Source organism: Spinacia oleracea, chromosome 3 (genome assembly GCF_020520425.1).
Source record: "Spinacia oleracea cultivar Varoflay chromosome 3, BTI_SOV_V1, whole genome shotgun sequence".
Classification (NCBI taxonomy): domain Eukaryota; kingdom Viridiplantae; phylum Streptophyta; class Magnoliopsida; order Caryophyllales; family Amaranthaceae; genus Spinacia; species Spinacia oleracea.
In genome coordinates, this window is record NC_079489.1 from 19,621,916 (window position 1) to 19,639,227 (window position 17,312).

Below are 17,312 nucleotides of genomic sequence, written 5' to 3' on the forward strand. Positions count from 1 at the left end.
GGAGTAGTCTTTTGTTATGTGTAATACTCTTTTTATTTATTTATCTAGGTAAACTTTCATGAACTGGCCTGTTAAAAAACGTAATTATAAATGAGCCTAAATGATAAAAAAAATTAAGTATAGTTTAGTTTCATAAGAAAATTATTAAAATGTATAATTATGGTAGGCATTAAAGTTTTAATACAAGGTATTAATACACATAACTTATATGTTTATTTATGTGAGGGTGATTCAATATAAAATTTGGTTAAACATCTTAGTAAACTAAATTTAAATTTAAAATGGAGTAGTATTTTGTTATGTGTAATACTTTTTTTTATTGCTGTAGGTAAACTTACATGAACTGGCCTCTTAAAAAACGTAATTATAAATGAACCTAAATTAAAATGTAAATGAAAAAAAAAATTAAATATAGTTTAGTTTCATAAGAAAATTATTAAAATGTATAATTATGGTAGGCATTAAAGTTTTAATACAAGGTATTAATACACATAACTTATATGTTTATTTATGTAAGGGTGATTCAATATAAAATTTTGTTAAACATCTTAGTAAACTAAATTTAAAATTAAAATGGAGTAGTATTTTGTTATGTGTAATACTTTTTTTTTATTGCTCTAGGTAAACTTACATGAACTGGCCTCTTAAAAAACGTAATTATAAATGAACCTAAATTAAAATGTAAATGAAAAAAAATATAATTAAGTATAGTTTAGTTTCATAAGAAAATTATTAAAATCTAATATACATATATAAAGGAGGCATATTTGCTGAAAGATTAGAGCGCCACCTAGGATTAATAATGGTTTCGTCCAATGAAAAATAAGATTTCTAATTTTTTTTTGAATTAAAAAAAATCAATTGCCACATAGATATTTTAATTAATTAATTATTAATATATACAACTCCATCGAAAATCAAACACTTTAATAATTAAAAAATAATCGATTGCCACTTAGATAATTAATTAGGTGCCACATAGATATTTTAATTAATTAATTAATTACTAATATATACAACTCCATCTAAAATCAAACACTCTAATAATTAAAAAATAAATCTAAAATAAAAGTCATACAAAATAAAACAATAATCTAAAATAAAACAAATAAAATTCAATTTAAAATCAAACATTAATCCAATATTAGAGCGCCACGTAGAAAAATCTAATGGTTTCGGCTAATGAAAAATAAGATTTCAAAATTAATTTTGAATTAAAAAAGTCGAGTGCCACGTAAAGAAATTATTAAGTGTCACGTAGATATTTTTTATTAATTAATTATTAATATTACGCATATACAATTTTATCCAAAAACAAACACTCTCATAATAAAAAAAAATCTAAAATGAAAATCAATGCAAATCAAAAACTAATATAATCTAATATATAAAAGTGGTATATACATAGGATTTTTATTTAAACATTAACAATTTAATAGAATTCGTTCATCGCGCGGGCTAAAATCTAGGTATATATATAAAGGAGGCATATTTGCTGAAATATTAGAGCGCCACGTAGGATTACTATTGGTTTCGGCCAATGAAAAATAAGATTTCTAATTTATTTTTGAATTAAAATAATCGAGTGGCACGTAGATATTTTTATTAATTAATTACTAATATATACAACTCAATCCAAAATCAAACACTCTAATAATTAAAAAAAATCTAAAATAAAATTCATCAAAAATCAAACACTAATCTAAACTAAAATTCAACCCAAAATCAAACACTAATCAAATTAATGCTAGAGTGCCACGTAGAAAATCTAATGGTTTCGGCCAATAAAAAATAAGATGTCGAAATTACTTATACAAAACCACACACTCTAATAATTAAAAAATACATCTAAAATGAAATTCAATCCAAAATAAAAAACTAATCTAATAAAAAAATATAAAATATAACAGTTGGTATATATAATAATTTTATTTTAACTACACAATTTAATAGAATCCGTGCATCGCACGGACTAAAATCTAGTGTATAATTATGGTAGGCATTAAAGTTTTAATACAAGGTATTAATAAACATAACTTATACGTTTTCGATTGCTTAAATATCATAAGTTGTATTATTGGATTAGTGGTTAAAGTTCTAACTTATGAACATGAAGTCATGGGTTCAAGCATTGATATTTGCATTTCTTCATCTTTTTGTAAGAAAATATTATATGTCAATGTGGCTATGCCATATCACTTGCCATCTAATGAGACATGTGGCGAGATGGCATGAAATGCCATTGAGATTTAATAATAGTATAGATATGGATGCCCGTTATACCCCGTCAATATCTCCGGAATATTTTAGGGTTCAGCGAAATAATATACTCCCTCCGTCCAGGAATACTCGAACCGATTTGACCGGCACAAAGTTTAATGTAATGTAATTGATATATTATTTAATTTGATGGTAGTTGATAGTTGAGTATTTTTTTTTATATAGATAGTGAGAAATATGTCAATTTTTAAAGGGGTAGTGGGAGATGACTCACTTTTTAAAGTTTTTTTTTTTTCTTTAGAGAGTAAGGATATAGGTGAGTCAATGGGTAAGTTTAATATCAATAAAAGTTTGCCATTTATAGAAATAATGCGAGTAATTGGGGACAACTTTATAAGAAAAGTGGTGTAAAATATTCCGGGACGGAAGGAGTACACAACACTATTCTCTCTTGTCTATTTTGTTTATTCACAACAAAAATCGATTCAAAAGGTCTTGTGCGCACAAGGTGTACAATAAATTTATTGTACACCAAGATAACTTTAAAATTTATTGTACACCAAGATAACTTTAACCCTTTTTTTTGTAACTTTAACCTAGTTTTGATTAACTTTTATATTAGTAAAAAAAATTTAATAGATAAATATTTTAAAGGGTTAAATGATTAATTTTATACATTATTAGTTATTTTGAAGAAATTAATTTTACTAAAATGAAAAAATTTACGGATTTTTCATGAAATACCCCTCAATTTTCACGAAATTCACCAAATGCCCCTCAACTTTCAGAAATTCACCAAATGCCCCTCACCTTTAATATAATGCCCAAACTACCCTTACTAATGACGCTCCGTTAGTCCGCCGTTAGTCCGCCGTTAGCCTACTTTTCTAATTCACCAAATGCCCCTACAATGTAACTTATTTCACCAAATACCCCTATTTTAAAATATAATTCACCAAATGCCCAAATGTAAAAATTACCTTTTTAAAGCCCAACGGCTAGTTTTTTGGGATTGAAAAATAGCCGTAGCTTATTGTTTTAGTATAAATAACCCTGTTCTGAGTGTTTATTTAGTCACCAAATTCTTTTGTTGTAGTTTCATCTCATTTTATGTCATGAGTTATCATTCAAAATCATCATCCACACATAATGAGTCCACATATGTTAGAGTCCCAAATAAAATCTGTTATCGTGGGAGGAAATTTGTCATTCGTAGCTCCGATACAACACTCAATCCACAAAGGGTATACTACAAGCGTGATCCAAGCAACAATGGCGAATATGCTTAATTATGATGTTTTTTATCCATACTACATATTGTTTCAGTATATCTGTCACTATATGAAGTTATTTTTGAATGGTGAATATGATAATTATGATGTTTTTGAATGGTGAATATGCTTAATCTAGTTTGATAAGTGATGTTTTTTTGTGTGTTGAATATGCTTAATCTGTTGCTGATATTTTTAGTACACTTTATTTCTGACACATCTGAAACTATTAGCAGCAGAAATGCTAGATTGATTACAATTTCATGAGGAAGCAGTTTATTTCCCAAATATGGAGTAATTAACAAGAGAAATACGCAACAAGGCAGCACAAGTAAGCATCATGAGTAGCTGCTTCAATTTGTTGTAAAGACAACATAGTAGCACCCCAACTTCCTAGAGGTGCTGCAGGACCTTTAAGCACGTACAAAAACAATTCTTTACCCGGTGTAAATAGATTCGTCAAATATTGCAATCCAAATGTTTTGAACTTTTCATTGGTCTGTTTTTTTTTATCTTGTTTAACAGTTACAACCAATTCACCCAAATCAAAAGCATTCCTGCATTGAATCCCATAATCTCTGTTCAACGCTATAAGACAGTTGTTCATTTTAAAAGCAACAAAGGTAAGCTCTTGTCTTTGGAAGAACTAGGCCAGTGAACAAATAGGTTTATTAATCCGCAACAACTGAATAATCAAGCAATTGTCGAAGAAACACAGCTTCACTATGGCAACTTTTTCAGCAAGTTGGCGTTTGACAGTAGTGTCTTTCGATGTCTAGTCCTATTATGGACATGTGGTTGTCGCTAGAGCTACGGATTTTTGACAGCAACTTCCCCAAACTATGATTAAGCTCAGTTATGGTGTAAACTAATGTTGTACTCGCATCTAATAATAAAAAGACTCTCACTTGTCTTAAAAAAATGGAGAGAGAGAACCCAACCCCAACCAAACCCCAACCCCAACCAATGGACAATTGTTAGCCGGAGAAAACCCAGAAACACCACCAACAAATTAGCACGGAGAACCTGCTTCATCAATTTCCTCCCCCGTAACACCAGCCGACAAGGACTGTTCCATCTTTTCGGTCGACATACACATGCCCAAAAACTAGCCGTTGGGCTTTAAAAAGGTAATTTTTACATTTGGGCATTTTGTGAATTATATTTTGAAATAGGGGTATTTGGTGAAATAAGTTACATTGTAGGGGCATTTGGTGAATTAGAAAAGTAGGCTAACGGCGGGCTAACGGCGGACTAACGGCGTGTCATTAGTAAGGGTAGTTTGGGTATTATATTAAAGGTGAGGGGCATTTGGTGAATTTCTGAAAGTTGAGGGGCATTTGGTGAATTTCGTGAAAATTGAGGGGTATTTCATGAAAAATCCGAAAAATTTATAATTGAAAAATAGATAACTTTTACTTATATATGCTTAACTTTTAAGCATTTTGAGTTAACTCTCCGGTGTACAATATTTATTGTACACCCATTGTAAATAAAAATTTGTGAAATCGATTTATAATTACCCGTTTTCGCGCCTTAGTCTAATTGGGCACAATTAATGATCGGAGAATTCAAGTGACAAACGGCCAAGCAATTTCCCATTACACTTCTTTCTCTCTCCTTCCTTCATCGCCACCGCCCACCAGCAGACTGCACAACCGCAAAACATCGCCGGAATAAACCCACCAGCCTGAAGATTCCCGCCGGTAATAGACTGACCGCGCATTAGATAATTGGTACGTACTAGTGCGCTATTAGAGTTATGGGAGTGATTGAAGATGGGACGGCAAAAGGGTGTTTGCCAAGCGAGGAATTGTTTGCAGTCCATTACCCTGCTTATCCTTCATCCATGTCGCGAGCCGTCGAAACCCTTGGTGGAATTGATGCAATTGCTAAGGTATTTTTTTGAATTTTGGAACCAATTACACAGAAAGACATTAATTAGGGTTCTACAAATAAATCACCTGCTTTGTTTGCTTCATAATATTACTGGACAAGATGTTTTTTAGGATTGGTTGAGATGAAAATCCAAGAATATAGCACATAGAGATTGGTTGAAGATTATGTTCGACTTTTGCAGTAAAATCTAACCGTAATTTTGTAAATCAGTGGAAAATCCGCCCCCGGGTCATCGCTGTGCTGCGTGCCTGCGTCTAGCTACACTAGGAAGGCAGGGAGTATGACAACGTAAAATACTTCTTTATGATAAAAATAGCAAACTTTTTCGTTGACTACCAAATGGGGCATGTTAGTTTTAAATATAGACTATGGAGTACTATTTAGAATTCTGCAAACATTTGAGCAACTTGATGTAATTGATGGTAAGTTTTGCTTTAATTATCATCTGCAGGCTCGAAGCTCCAAGTTAAACAAACTGGAGCTTCGCTTCCGGCCTGAAGACCCATGTTCACATCCCGCTTTTGGCCAGATTCATTCTTGTAATAATTTTCTGTTGAAAATATCCAAGGGTAATCAAAATAATAATTGCTCCAGCAGCCAATCCAAGGATTGTAGTTCCGGAAAATATGAAAACCTTAATGTACTCTCTGCTGAAATTGTTGCTCGAGTCCCGGAAGCTTATACGTTTACTGGTGAGCAGCCTATGATTTCTTTCTCTCTTTGAATCATTTTGTCTCGTTTGAGTTTTAAGACAAACAAAAATTCAATACACTGGGGCATTTATCCCGGTGGAGGGGATAATCTTCTTACGACTGAACTTTTGTGTCCATTTATGTGGAGGAGAAAATACTGAAATCTTAGTGTAAACGAGGCAAAGAAATCTCAATGTATATGTTTGTATCATTGTATGTGTATTGAATACGGATCATCTCACTAATTCACTAAGGGGGGAATGTGTAAATCTATCTTTTGATTTTGTTTTAGCATACATGAGTAGGAAAAAAAATGGAGTACTTCCTCTTTATGTAGTGAGAGAAATTGGAGTACTTATTCATTCATCCATTCACCAGGAAGGAACAAGTTAACATTTAAGCGAGTGGAGGACTAATTTTTATCCATAATAACCTTTGCTTTTGTCAAGAGACACTGAGACAGTGCCAACAATATGAAGAATAGAGGACTAAATGTTGGGATGTTAGTGGTGATGAATTTGTTACACGGAAGAAGTGGGAATACTCCAGTTCGCTGAACTTTCCCTCGATGAGCCAGAGGTGGAAACAGTATACTTCTCAGAAATATGACCTAGTCCAATGAGAATGAGACAGAGATGTTATAATATGACTTAGACATTGTGCTATGTGTGTGTCTGTGTTTATTTCTTTTTATTAATACTATGGTTATATATGACATTCTGAGCTATATTCAGTTTGCATGATTTTCTTAATCCCAGTTTCCTAGTATTTGAAGATTCACCTCCCCCCCCGCTTCCATTTCAGTGTGACACTTGGTCAATCAATATAAGGTTGTCATCCACTTTAATGGTTCCTAATTACCTTGTGACTCTGTATCTTTGCTTATCTAACTTCCTCCTGAAGTACTATAACTTCAGATTATCTCTGACTGTGCCAGCACTCTTCTCAACAGTAGAGACAGAGTTGCCTTAGGTAGAAATGTCTCAACGTATTATATGGTTCTGTTTATGACTTTTGACGATAGATTTGATAAAAAAAGTCCTTTTATAACATCTTTGAACAGTTTTATGTTATGTATATTTTTCTCATCCTTCTTGTTCTGTATATCCATAGCCACCTTGACCTTTTTATCTAAAAAAGCCACCTTGACCTTTTTATCTAAAAAAGCCACCTTGATTTTAGTAGCTGGTGAGTGTTGGACTTATCCATTAACAAATGACAAATAAGGGATGGCTTAATGGTGTTCATGGTGTCTGATTGGATAATGCAGTCATTTTTTTTTCTGATCTTTCCTTTATTTCATGCAGGGATGGTGGATTATCAGCATGTCCTTCCAGTTCATGTTGATGTTGCGCGGAGGAAAGGAAGGTGTGATGAAGTACAGGGACCATTTGGTAAAATTGTTTCCATTTTGAGCAAGGATTAAATTTCTTGTTTTTCATCAATTTATTTGTTTATTTTTCTCAAAATATACTTGTCATAGGAAAGGGAGATCTTGGTGATGCAGAAGATGAAAATCTGATGATGTTGGTACCTTCACTGTTTTCACTGAAAGATGTTCCTGAGAATATTGTGTAAGATCGTCCTACTTTCTATCAACATTCCAAATATGTATTAAAAGAGGAAGTTGAACAAAATTCTTTTGCTGTGAAGTTTCCTGTGGATGCTTGTCATGCATGAGCTAGTTCCTATGTTCTTATCATGAATGTTTTAACTCACATTGTGACAAATAGTGTAGTGATTGCCTATTTTTCAGAGCACCTTTTATTTTTATTTTGAAATATTTTAGATAAGCTAGGATATGGTTAATTTTATGACAATTTGGGACAAGATGCATGATGTATTTGCTGATTCTTTTAGTTGGATTGCCATTAAGTTTTCTTGTCATTGTCATATTCTTCTTGTAACTCTAGTATTGAAACTTCAGGATTCACTTTATGCTGTTTGGTTGCCTATGATCTGTATTCCCTTTGCCCCTTTTTGTTTGACACGGTTTCCATTTATTGATCTTGAAATTATTTCTCCAACGTGGTCCATCTTGAACACGAGTTTGATTTACAAATATATATCTTTGATTTAATGAAGGATGTAAATTCTGTAGAAATAATTGTCAGAAACTATCTACTGTATACTGACTTTCACATACAAGTACCTCATATATCATTCTACTTAAAAAACCCCACCAAATACGTTGTTTTGTAAATGCTACCAAAATATCTTCTTTGTCAGGGGGATCCACTTTTGGCCTTCCCTGGCCAAGCCACTACGCAACCATGCCCTCCCAGCCACCACGTCCACAATAAGAGTATTATTTTAGTCTCTTTCATCTTTAGAGGTTACTCCATAATTTTCTGCTCTGCACTTATATGGGGGTAAGGACAGGATCAGGGTTGTATTTGTTTTCAGCTAAAGAGTCATAAATTCATGGAGTGCTTTGAATGCAATGATACTGGTGCATTATTGTTCTGAGCTGACCATGGCAGTTTTCCATCTTATTATAATTGATGATTTTGCTGAAACTCTGAATGTTAGGGAGTTAATCAAGCCTGTTTGACCTCATTAGTTATGCCTGGTTATTTTTTTTTTAGGTTGAGGCCATCAATCACATTGATTTCCAAAAAGAAACAGGAGGGAGTTGTACAGCATCGGTGGGAGGTACTCTACTTTACTATGTTGCTCCTATTCTTTAATGATGAGAGACGTGACCAGCTGTTAGCTGTATGTGAGTTTTGTGAAGTCCTGTTTTGTTTGATCGTGACTTTTGGTTTTTCCTTTGAAAGCACAAACTAAAGAAAATTAATGTTTGGATTATGAAAGAATATCCTCCTGCAATTAGAAAAGTTCTGAAATTAAAGAGTGTCGTTTAAGTCTCTTGTTCATATGCTAATTTGCAGTCCAAGTAGGTATCATCCTGAATGGTTTAATATTGAAGCATCCGTTCAACATTAGAGTGACCACATCTATGAAGACTGGACAAGCAAGTACATGCCCGCAGCATCCAGTGTATAAAAAGCTCAAGGCAATAGGGGTCTTGCTGCGCCTAGGCGTGCCTTTGGAACACTTCGGTGCGCCTCATTGCAGTGAGGTGCACTGTATAGAGTTCAAAATATCTGACTGAATAGCGTCGTTGATGCGCCTCAGGTGCGCCTCATTGAATGCGCCTCACCTAGAACAAAAAAAAGCGCTTACTAACGCCTAGGCGCGCTTTTTCATACACTGGCAGCAACTTGTAAGTTGCATGGCATGGGGCAATTAGAGGCATATTCGTAGTGTCCTCCTTTCCAGAAAGAAGTTCTTGAAGCAACCTGATGTGTACAGCTACTTACACATGCTCACATTCTGGGGATCATAAGTGGTATTCTAGCCGCTTATATCAATCTCTTATGCACATAATTAGATTCTTGACTCTGTGTACCAGTTCTGGTAACCTAATAGGTCTGAAACGTATTTTGAAATGCTCCGGAATGTTTTGTGGTAAAAGAAGTTTATGGACCTAAAGTCTAAAGTGTCTTAGGCGGGAGGCCCTGCTTTATTTGACACCTCTGGGTCAGGAGAATTCATGATTACTCACAATATCTTCTGATTTCTGGAGATTTTCAAAAAACATCATCTACACTTGCTAGTCACTTCGCTAAAATTTGGAAGCTGAGATTATCTTATGGCTTAGGGTGAGTTTATCCCCAGACTCACCTCCAATCTTCAGACTCTGCCACATCAGCTTTCCACTAACTTTTTCATTATCTAGACTCACACAAAACTCACCCTATTTTTACACATTATCCCCAGACTCACCTCAGACTCACCTAACTCCTAAAACAATATTTTATGTATATTTTTTGGGTACATTTTCCAAATAATATTGAAATTATGTTTTCTTATATACAAACAAAGTAATTTATAATTCGAGAAAAAAATGAAAAAATAAAATAGAAAATGTTAATTTCGAAATTGACATATATTCCGTACTAATTAGAAACAATAATACAACATATTAAATTAAAAAGATCTAGAACATAAATTTAAAGGCAAATGAAACAAAATAATACATAAATTATCAATAATTTAGTTAGCCGCTCCTCCAAAACGTGACCAAATGTGTTCCATCAAGTCATGTTGAAGTTGATGACATTGAGTACGATTACGAATTCGGATATGATTTGCAAAGTATTGTTCCCGGTTTGCATAACCGTTTAAAGTTGCAGAAAAATGAATTAAAAATATAATTAACTTTTTTTTTTGGGTGAAATAAAATAAATTAAGTTTGATGATGTGGAATGATTTGATTGGAGGGAGAAAAAAGTGGAGTCTTAAGTGAGTCTTGAGTGAGTCTTGGATTTTCAAACTCACTTCAAGACTCGGGGTAGTCTTTTACCACATTATCCCAAGACTTAAGCTTAAGACTCATCTTGAGACTCATCTTAAGACTAGGGATAAACACACCCTTAGTTCTACATATATAAGCTGTAGATAGTGTAAAAGAAAAATTTGTGTACTACTTAAACATCCTATAGACTATAGCTGCTTAAGGTATCTATCTGTCAAAATGGCCAAAATCCTTTGATTTTCCTTTTGGGGTGTTGTCATTTTCCTGATGGATGAAATGGAACGATTCTAATACTTGTAAGTCGATGATAACTGCTATTCTAATTTGTGTTTCTGGAAAGACTTGTCCTTGAAAACAACCAGTCCTCTTTATGTTAGTTTGTGACTAAGGTGGATTACGTACACCTAATGACTGATATGCTTTTTTCCTTGATGCAGATGGAGATTGAACCATGTCTAGCTATTGATTTCAATATCAAAGATATCCTCACTTAGTGATAAGTTCCTAAAAGCTTTGAAGTGTATTTACTCCTGTGAGGGTTTGGGGAATTTTATTCATTTTCCATGTGTAAGCTGCTCATTTCTATTACACATACAAAACCTTCATATGCTGGATGACCGCTTAGATTGTTGAGATGGGGTGCTAACTTTTTCGAAGGATTCTTTTCACTTTTTCTACCTCTTCTCGTTCTTGCTGCTTCATATACTTTTTCCTTTCAATTGAGGGAGAGGGGAAAGAGTTTGGTGAGGTCCTTAATCGTTTGTAGTTTTAGGGAATTCCTTTGTCTGATGGTTTCTCTTTGTTTCTCTAGAATATATATGTTCCGGTTGAAGGGATGGGGAGACTTTTGATAGATGTGATTTGGTTTGTCCACCATATTTTGTTCCTTGGTACCCAAGTACATTTTGCTGATGGAAACTTGGTATTACTTCTTTTCTCAACTTTCACTTCCTTAGTTTACATAGTTAAAAGTCAGCTGTTGCTTGTTTGAAATTTGCTATACCAGTGTTTCGTATTCTAAATTGAAATATCTGTATTATTTACCTAATAATGCCACTTAATTGTGTTTTACAATAATTGAAATTACAAATTGCTATCTTTCTTTACCTTTTTCTTAGTAGCACTTAACAATCATACAGATTCCTAAAAGGGTTAAATGGGAGGAATACATATCACGTGGATCAGATCAATGGAAATGGCAAATGATTGTGTCTAACTTGTTTGACGAACGACCCATTTGGCCAAGAAGTTCTATCCATGAACGCTTGTGTAAAGAGGGTCTGAAGTTTGGAGACCATATGCTTAAGAGGTTTATTCTATAATTGTTATCTTAATGCTATCTTTTAATGCTAGTATGGTATGAATTTATAGGTCTATATATGATTTTTCATGTGTGGTTTTTTAATTCTGTTGTTTGACGGTGCAGGCTTCTTTTTCGGAGTGCATACTACTTTGGAAGTGGACCTTTCCATAGGTTCTGGATTAGAAAAGGTTATGATCCTCGCAAAGATCCCGAGTCTCGCATGTAAGAACAAATTTTATAAATTCACTCAATGGTGCTAGATTACTGCCTTTTCCTTTTTTAGTTGCGCAATGGGAGTTTGTTACCCTATTAAACCTATTGAGCTTGCAAGCCGTGGTGAGTCAACTTTCTTGGATGAAGTAGTATAGTTGCCTGACGATGTCCATTTGATGCTGCTCCTAAAACAAAGTCGGTTGCATTTCTATGGTTACCATGTTATGTTATAAATTAGAAATGCATATTTGAGTGTCTTTGTTTACAGGGAACATGCATGTTATTTATTTTGCCTGGTAGATGTATGCATGTTGTATTTCAGGAGCAGTATTTGAATATAAAAAATTGTGATAATAATTTAGTTCATGTCAAAATTCTCTTTAAAAGTACGGTGAAGACAAGAGGATGCAGACGAAGAACGCTGGTTTTTGTATGTCTTCAAAATAATTCATCTTTTGGACCTATATCCTTGCATCTCTCTTAGGGTATAATTGAGAATTTTAGATTTACATTATCTGCACCACACAGTCAGATTTGGGCAACATGTAACTCCCCCCCCCCAAATCCCCCCAACACCCGCTTTGAGGACTGCTCTATACTGCTTTTTGTTTTCATCAGAAAGTATTATGAAGTATATGTTTTCAGAAAACAAAATTAAATCTCATGAGCCATTTATGAATGTTAGCTTGTATTCATAACTCCTTGTTTATAATGAACTGAGCTAGTCATCTTCAACCTGCTTCAGCGTGACATTTTTAAAGCTTTATTTATTCATTTATTGGCCCATTTGAACCTTTAATGTCATTGGGATTTCTTATTTGACAGCAGGATTTTTTATTTTTAATTTCCTTGTCATTTGAACTACTGAAGGAGAGATATTTAAATTCTCGGTGAAATGAATTTTGATTCCGATATTTCAAATTTTGACAGATATCAAAGAATTGATTTCAGGGTTCCCCCATCTTTGAGAGGGTATTGTGATGCGGCTAGTGGGTAAGTTATCTGTTTGATATTTGATAAAGAAGGTTAGTTTTTGTTATGATGCGTAAATTTGGCTTCTGATGTCATTTTGGTGATGAATTATTTAGGGTGATAGGAACTTAACTATATTGTGCATTGTTTAATAAAAAAAAAATCTGTGTGAAAACAACAGAGATAAGATTTTACATTGTGCAGAGTATGCTGAAATAATTTGTGTAGCACTTGGTTAGTAGTAGCTACAAGCCTACAACCTAGATCTTACCCTTGGTCGCAGAATTGCTGAACTAATATACTATTCTTTCTGCACTCTATATTTGCTTCACCTGTTAATAGTTATCCTTTGTATTTCTATGGGGATAGAGAGGAATAGTCATAAGCAAACCTAATTTCATTTTGCTACTCTTAACCAGAAGAGCTCTGAATTTTCTGACGAAGTCTTAGAGAATTACATTCCCCCCTCGGTGTAGATAATGCTCTACTCGTCTACTCTCCCTGTTTCACATTACTTGCAAGTTGCACCATTTCCTTTTTGGGATGTCTTAGATTATTTGTCTCCCACTCACTTTTTTCTCTATTCTTTTTACTCTTCATAAAAAGCGTACCATTTGCTTATGGTACAAGTAAAATGAGATGAAGGTAGTACTGTATTAACACCTGCTAGCTGATATGGATGCTAATTGTATTCTTCATACATTTATATGTCATGTCCCTTGTCGCAGTTGGGTTGCTGTGTGATAATATGGTGGGTTTCCTCTTGGTTATTCCATCTATTAACATCTGAAACTAGTTTAAACGAGGTCAAATGGAAGATAAAAAAGGGTTAAAATGTTCTAGCAGCCGCTAGGTTTTTGGGGATTTTATCATCTGAAGACTAGAGCTGTTAAGTGGGTGAAAAAGGTATTCGCTTCCAGTCAGAGTGAACCCTTCCTTTCTCTAGAGTAGTTTACTCCTTGTTTCTGCTCACAAACGGCGCTGGCTAGTGCCGCTAGTCAAAGGTAAATCAGCCTTATCAGGGGAACGAATTTCGCATAATAAAGTCTGGTCAAAGGAAAGCTCTTTCAAGTCTGCCTTTAGTTTTTCTCGCAACTTCAATCAATGTTGTATAAAAGATAGGTGAATCCATGTTTTTTGTCCTTCAAGTTCCTTGACAAATTTCTTAATTTTTTTTATCTTGAAGGCATAGATGAATAATGAAGGGGAAGCGAATAAGATTTCCAGGGTGCAGTTTATGTCAATGGAACTTAACTACTCAAGTTGTTATTATGTATAGGGGTCTATAACTCATCATGTAACTGAGGAGAAAAATGAGATTGCAAATCAATTAGCAAAAAAGGGCGCAAGGAGGGATGATAGTCTTTATGCGTGTATTTTTGTTTGAGCCTTGATTGGGGCCTATTTTTGGCTTTGAAGCCTCTTTTAATTAAAAACATTCCGTCTTAAAAAATAAAAATAATTCTACCTCTGAATTTGGGAATCAGGTCCTTATTGCATCCTTCCTTATTGCTTGAAAGGGAATTCTTCTACTGAGGGCTTACTGGCTTAGGTGCAGTCGATTGAGAGAGAGAGTCCCCCACCATAGTCAACTGAGGGCTTTGGGTTTTTAATCAGATCAGTCAATGTAATTAATTGATTGAAATAAAATAAAATATACCATATGAGTTATGACATCATTAACGAGCTCAGGTGAGACAAAACCGGCAGAATCCGGTAAGAGGTTGTACTCCCTCCGTATTTTATTAAAGGATACACCATAAACGGCAGTATTTATTAAAGGATACACTTTCCATAAACGGGTTTTCTTTTTTGGCATGTCATGGTCCCCACTTCCAATTATATTAATGTTTCTCTCCTTGTGGTCCCTACACTTACTCACATCATCCTTTTACTACAATAAATAATTCACCCACTACCCCACTTTCATCTTATTTTAATAAATTCAACTCACTCTCCTAAAACTAAGTGCCGGTCAAAGTGTATCCTTTAATAAATTACGGAGGGAGTATTAGTTAAGGTAATGTGGTTGTAAGTCAGAAAGTGACCTGATTGAAAGATAGTATGACAAACTTTCTTTTTATCTTGTGGACATTTATTTTACAGAAAGAAGCATAATTGGGAGGATTTATGCACATTTCGGGTTTTTCCTTACAAATGCCAGACATATTTTCAACTTTCTGAACTTGCCGATGATTATGTTCAAAACGAGATACAAAAACCTCCGAACAACACTATTTGCACTGTGAGTTCCTTCCCTAATATTTTGTTGATAGAGGTGTATTTATATTATTTCCTAGTTCATCTATATAACTTCCAGGTCGCTAGCTACTCATCATTTGCTAAAACGCATACCTTGTTGCAAAATTTGCAATGCTTTTAAAGACTTAAATTATGGTACCTTATAGGAATTTTTAATTTCTTTAGTTTTCATCAGATTGCTCAGCGTCCTAGTTGGTTCGATGTTTAAATGTGGACTAAAAGCTGAAGCATATATTTGGAGAACTCCAATGTTTTTGCAGTGTCAGATTTGTTATTTATGCATTATCAGGTGAGCTTTAATTTTGAAGCCACCTGAATGGATTCATTAGGATGAAATTATCCACAAACAGCCAGAGAAAATCAGTTTTATATTGGAGGTTTTGCTTTGTAATTTACTGATAGCTTCCAGCACCCTTTTCTAATCACTGTTTTCCTGATTCCATATTTTCTATAGAACTACTGCTCAAGGAGTGAATTATTTCCTGTTCATATATGCATTGCTGATGATGTTTATTGTTTTTCTATCTTATCTTTTCTTAAAATCTCAATGCTTTTATGTAGTGTTCAACGGGGTGGTTCACATCATATGCTCTCGATAGATTAAGATTACGTGTTGCAGTGAGGTTTTTATCAGTGTATCCTCAAGATGGTGCTGAATCTTCGCTAAAAATTGTTTCTGAAAGATTCGAGAAGTCAAAAAAGATGCGTTACCAAGTAAACACTCTCAAGCCTGGGGAAGAGGGTGAACTGCAAGTTAATCGAGGTTTGGAATTTTTGTGTGCTGTTTCTTAAGCTTCTTCAGCAGTCCAGAACATATATCTTAGATTATACGAAGTATTCTTTTTGTAACAACTTACTCCCTCCCCTTAACAAAGTGAAAGCTATGCTTTAATCAAAAGTAAAATTTTGTGCTTTCCAACAAGTGAATTGATGCGTCCCAGGTCATTTCTTTTGTAGTTTGTCGGTTTGTCCTGCCCTTGCTTGTCAGATATTGACGAATTTATCATTTCAGAGCTGACTGGCGATGAAGATAAAGCAGATGATGATGACGACGACGATGATGAAGAAAATGAGATTGAGGATGAAGACGGTGAAGAGGAATTGGACATAAATGACACTGTTTACCTGGTGAGACTTAGAAGCTCAATGGTTTTTAGTCCAATTTTGTTCTTCTAAATAGCAGGCTAATTTTGGGTTACGTGGTGTTAGACGGACAACTTTTCCTTATATATCCCCTTCCTGATGGTGTATATTTTGTTCTTTCATAGGATGGAGAGGATGCTGATTTCACCCTGCAGTCTGATTCCTGTATCCACCTATTGTGCTGTTTTTTCAATAGTAGCTTTGAAATCAAATAGTGGTCATGCCTTGCGAAAGTGAAGCCGTGCCAATTCTTACAATTTGATGTCTCTATTTTGGTTGTACATAGATTGTTTCCTCACACATGGTCGTTCAATACCAATTATTTCTCCTTAACATAGTTCAGATTTAGGTACAGAGAACATTTCTAGAAACTATCTGCAAGAACTATTTGAAAGCTTTCCATCTACAGGAGCTTCTACTCAGCAGTTGGATGGTGCAGATGTTGGGGAATATCAGATTTATGAACAAGACAGTGATGGCAACTACTCGGATGATATCTAAGGTTTGAATCTGCACTAATATTCTTGTGCGACAGGTGACAGCTCGTTTTTTTTACCCTAAGATACACTTTTGTATACAATGCAGTGAGAAAAATGAGAATTTAAGCCTAAAAGGTGTTGTTCGTCTGCTTCCTGATTCCTAAATGACAGCTCCATAAATGCAAATTTGATTCTGTTTGCATTTGACGACTTATGTTGACTGTATAAACTCCAGTCCCTCCCTCAACTTTGGCAAGAAATATGGGTTTAAGAAGGGCCTTGGCGTTTTCTGTCAAAAACAGAAGTATTCCTTGTGTACTTTACAAATGTCCAGGTTACAGGTGGTTTTTATTCACCTGCTAATCTGTTAGGGCTGTCAAACCTTATGATAAACTTTTTATTGGTGGTAAATATGCAGTCTTTTAGGGTTGCATATGCGTCGATCGATGTTATTAATGTTTGATTTATGTATTTTTTTAGTATTAAATTTTTTAACTTTACATTGATCTCCAATTTATCGTTTAGTAACTGGTT

General features: G+C 34.2%; 1 protein-coding gene across 1 annotated transcript; it reads left to right on the forward strand.

The window, feature by feature from the left end:
* The first annotated feature begins 5,031 nt into the window (after window positions 1-5,031).
* Window positions 5,032-17,291, forward strand: LOC110793554 (uncharacterized). The gene is made up of 15 exons (XM_021998438.2): window positions 5,032-5,388; window positions 5,842-6,082; window positions 7,390-7,476; window positions 7,566-7,656; window positions 8,671-8,737; window positions 10,844-10,886; window positions 11,544-11,715; window positions 11,833-11,931; window positions 12,853-12,915; window positions 15,001-15,139; window positions 15,718-15,919; window positions 16,169-16,284; window positions 16,425-16,464; window positions 16,643-16,801; window positions 16,885-17,291. The coding sequence occupies exons 1-14, from the start codon at window positions 5,254-5,256 to the stop codon at window positions 16,798-16,800; spliced, it is 1,653 nt and encodes a 550-aa protein (XP_021854130.1). The 5' UTR covers window positions 5,032-5,253; the 3' UTR covers window position 16,801; window positions 16,885-17,291.
* Window positions 17,292-17,312: the final 21 nt, after the last annotated feature.

Excerpts from the sequence above, each read along its gene's own strand:
- LOC110793554 (XM_021998438.2), top strand. The coding sequence starts at position 5,254 with ATGGGAGTGATTGAAGATGGGACGGCAAAAGGGTGTTTGCCAAGCGAG. Across the intron at positions 7,477-7,565 it reads TGAAGTACAGGGACCATTTG|GAAAGGGAGATCTTGGTGAT; the intron begins GTAAAATTGTTT and ends TACTTGTCATAG. Across the intron at positions 16,285-16,424 it reads TAAATGACACTGTTTACCTG|GATGGAGAGGATGCTGATTT; the intron begins GTGAGACTTAGA and ends GTTCTTTCATAG.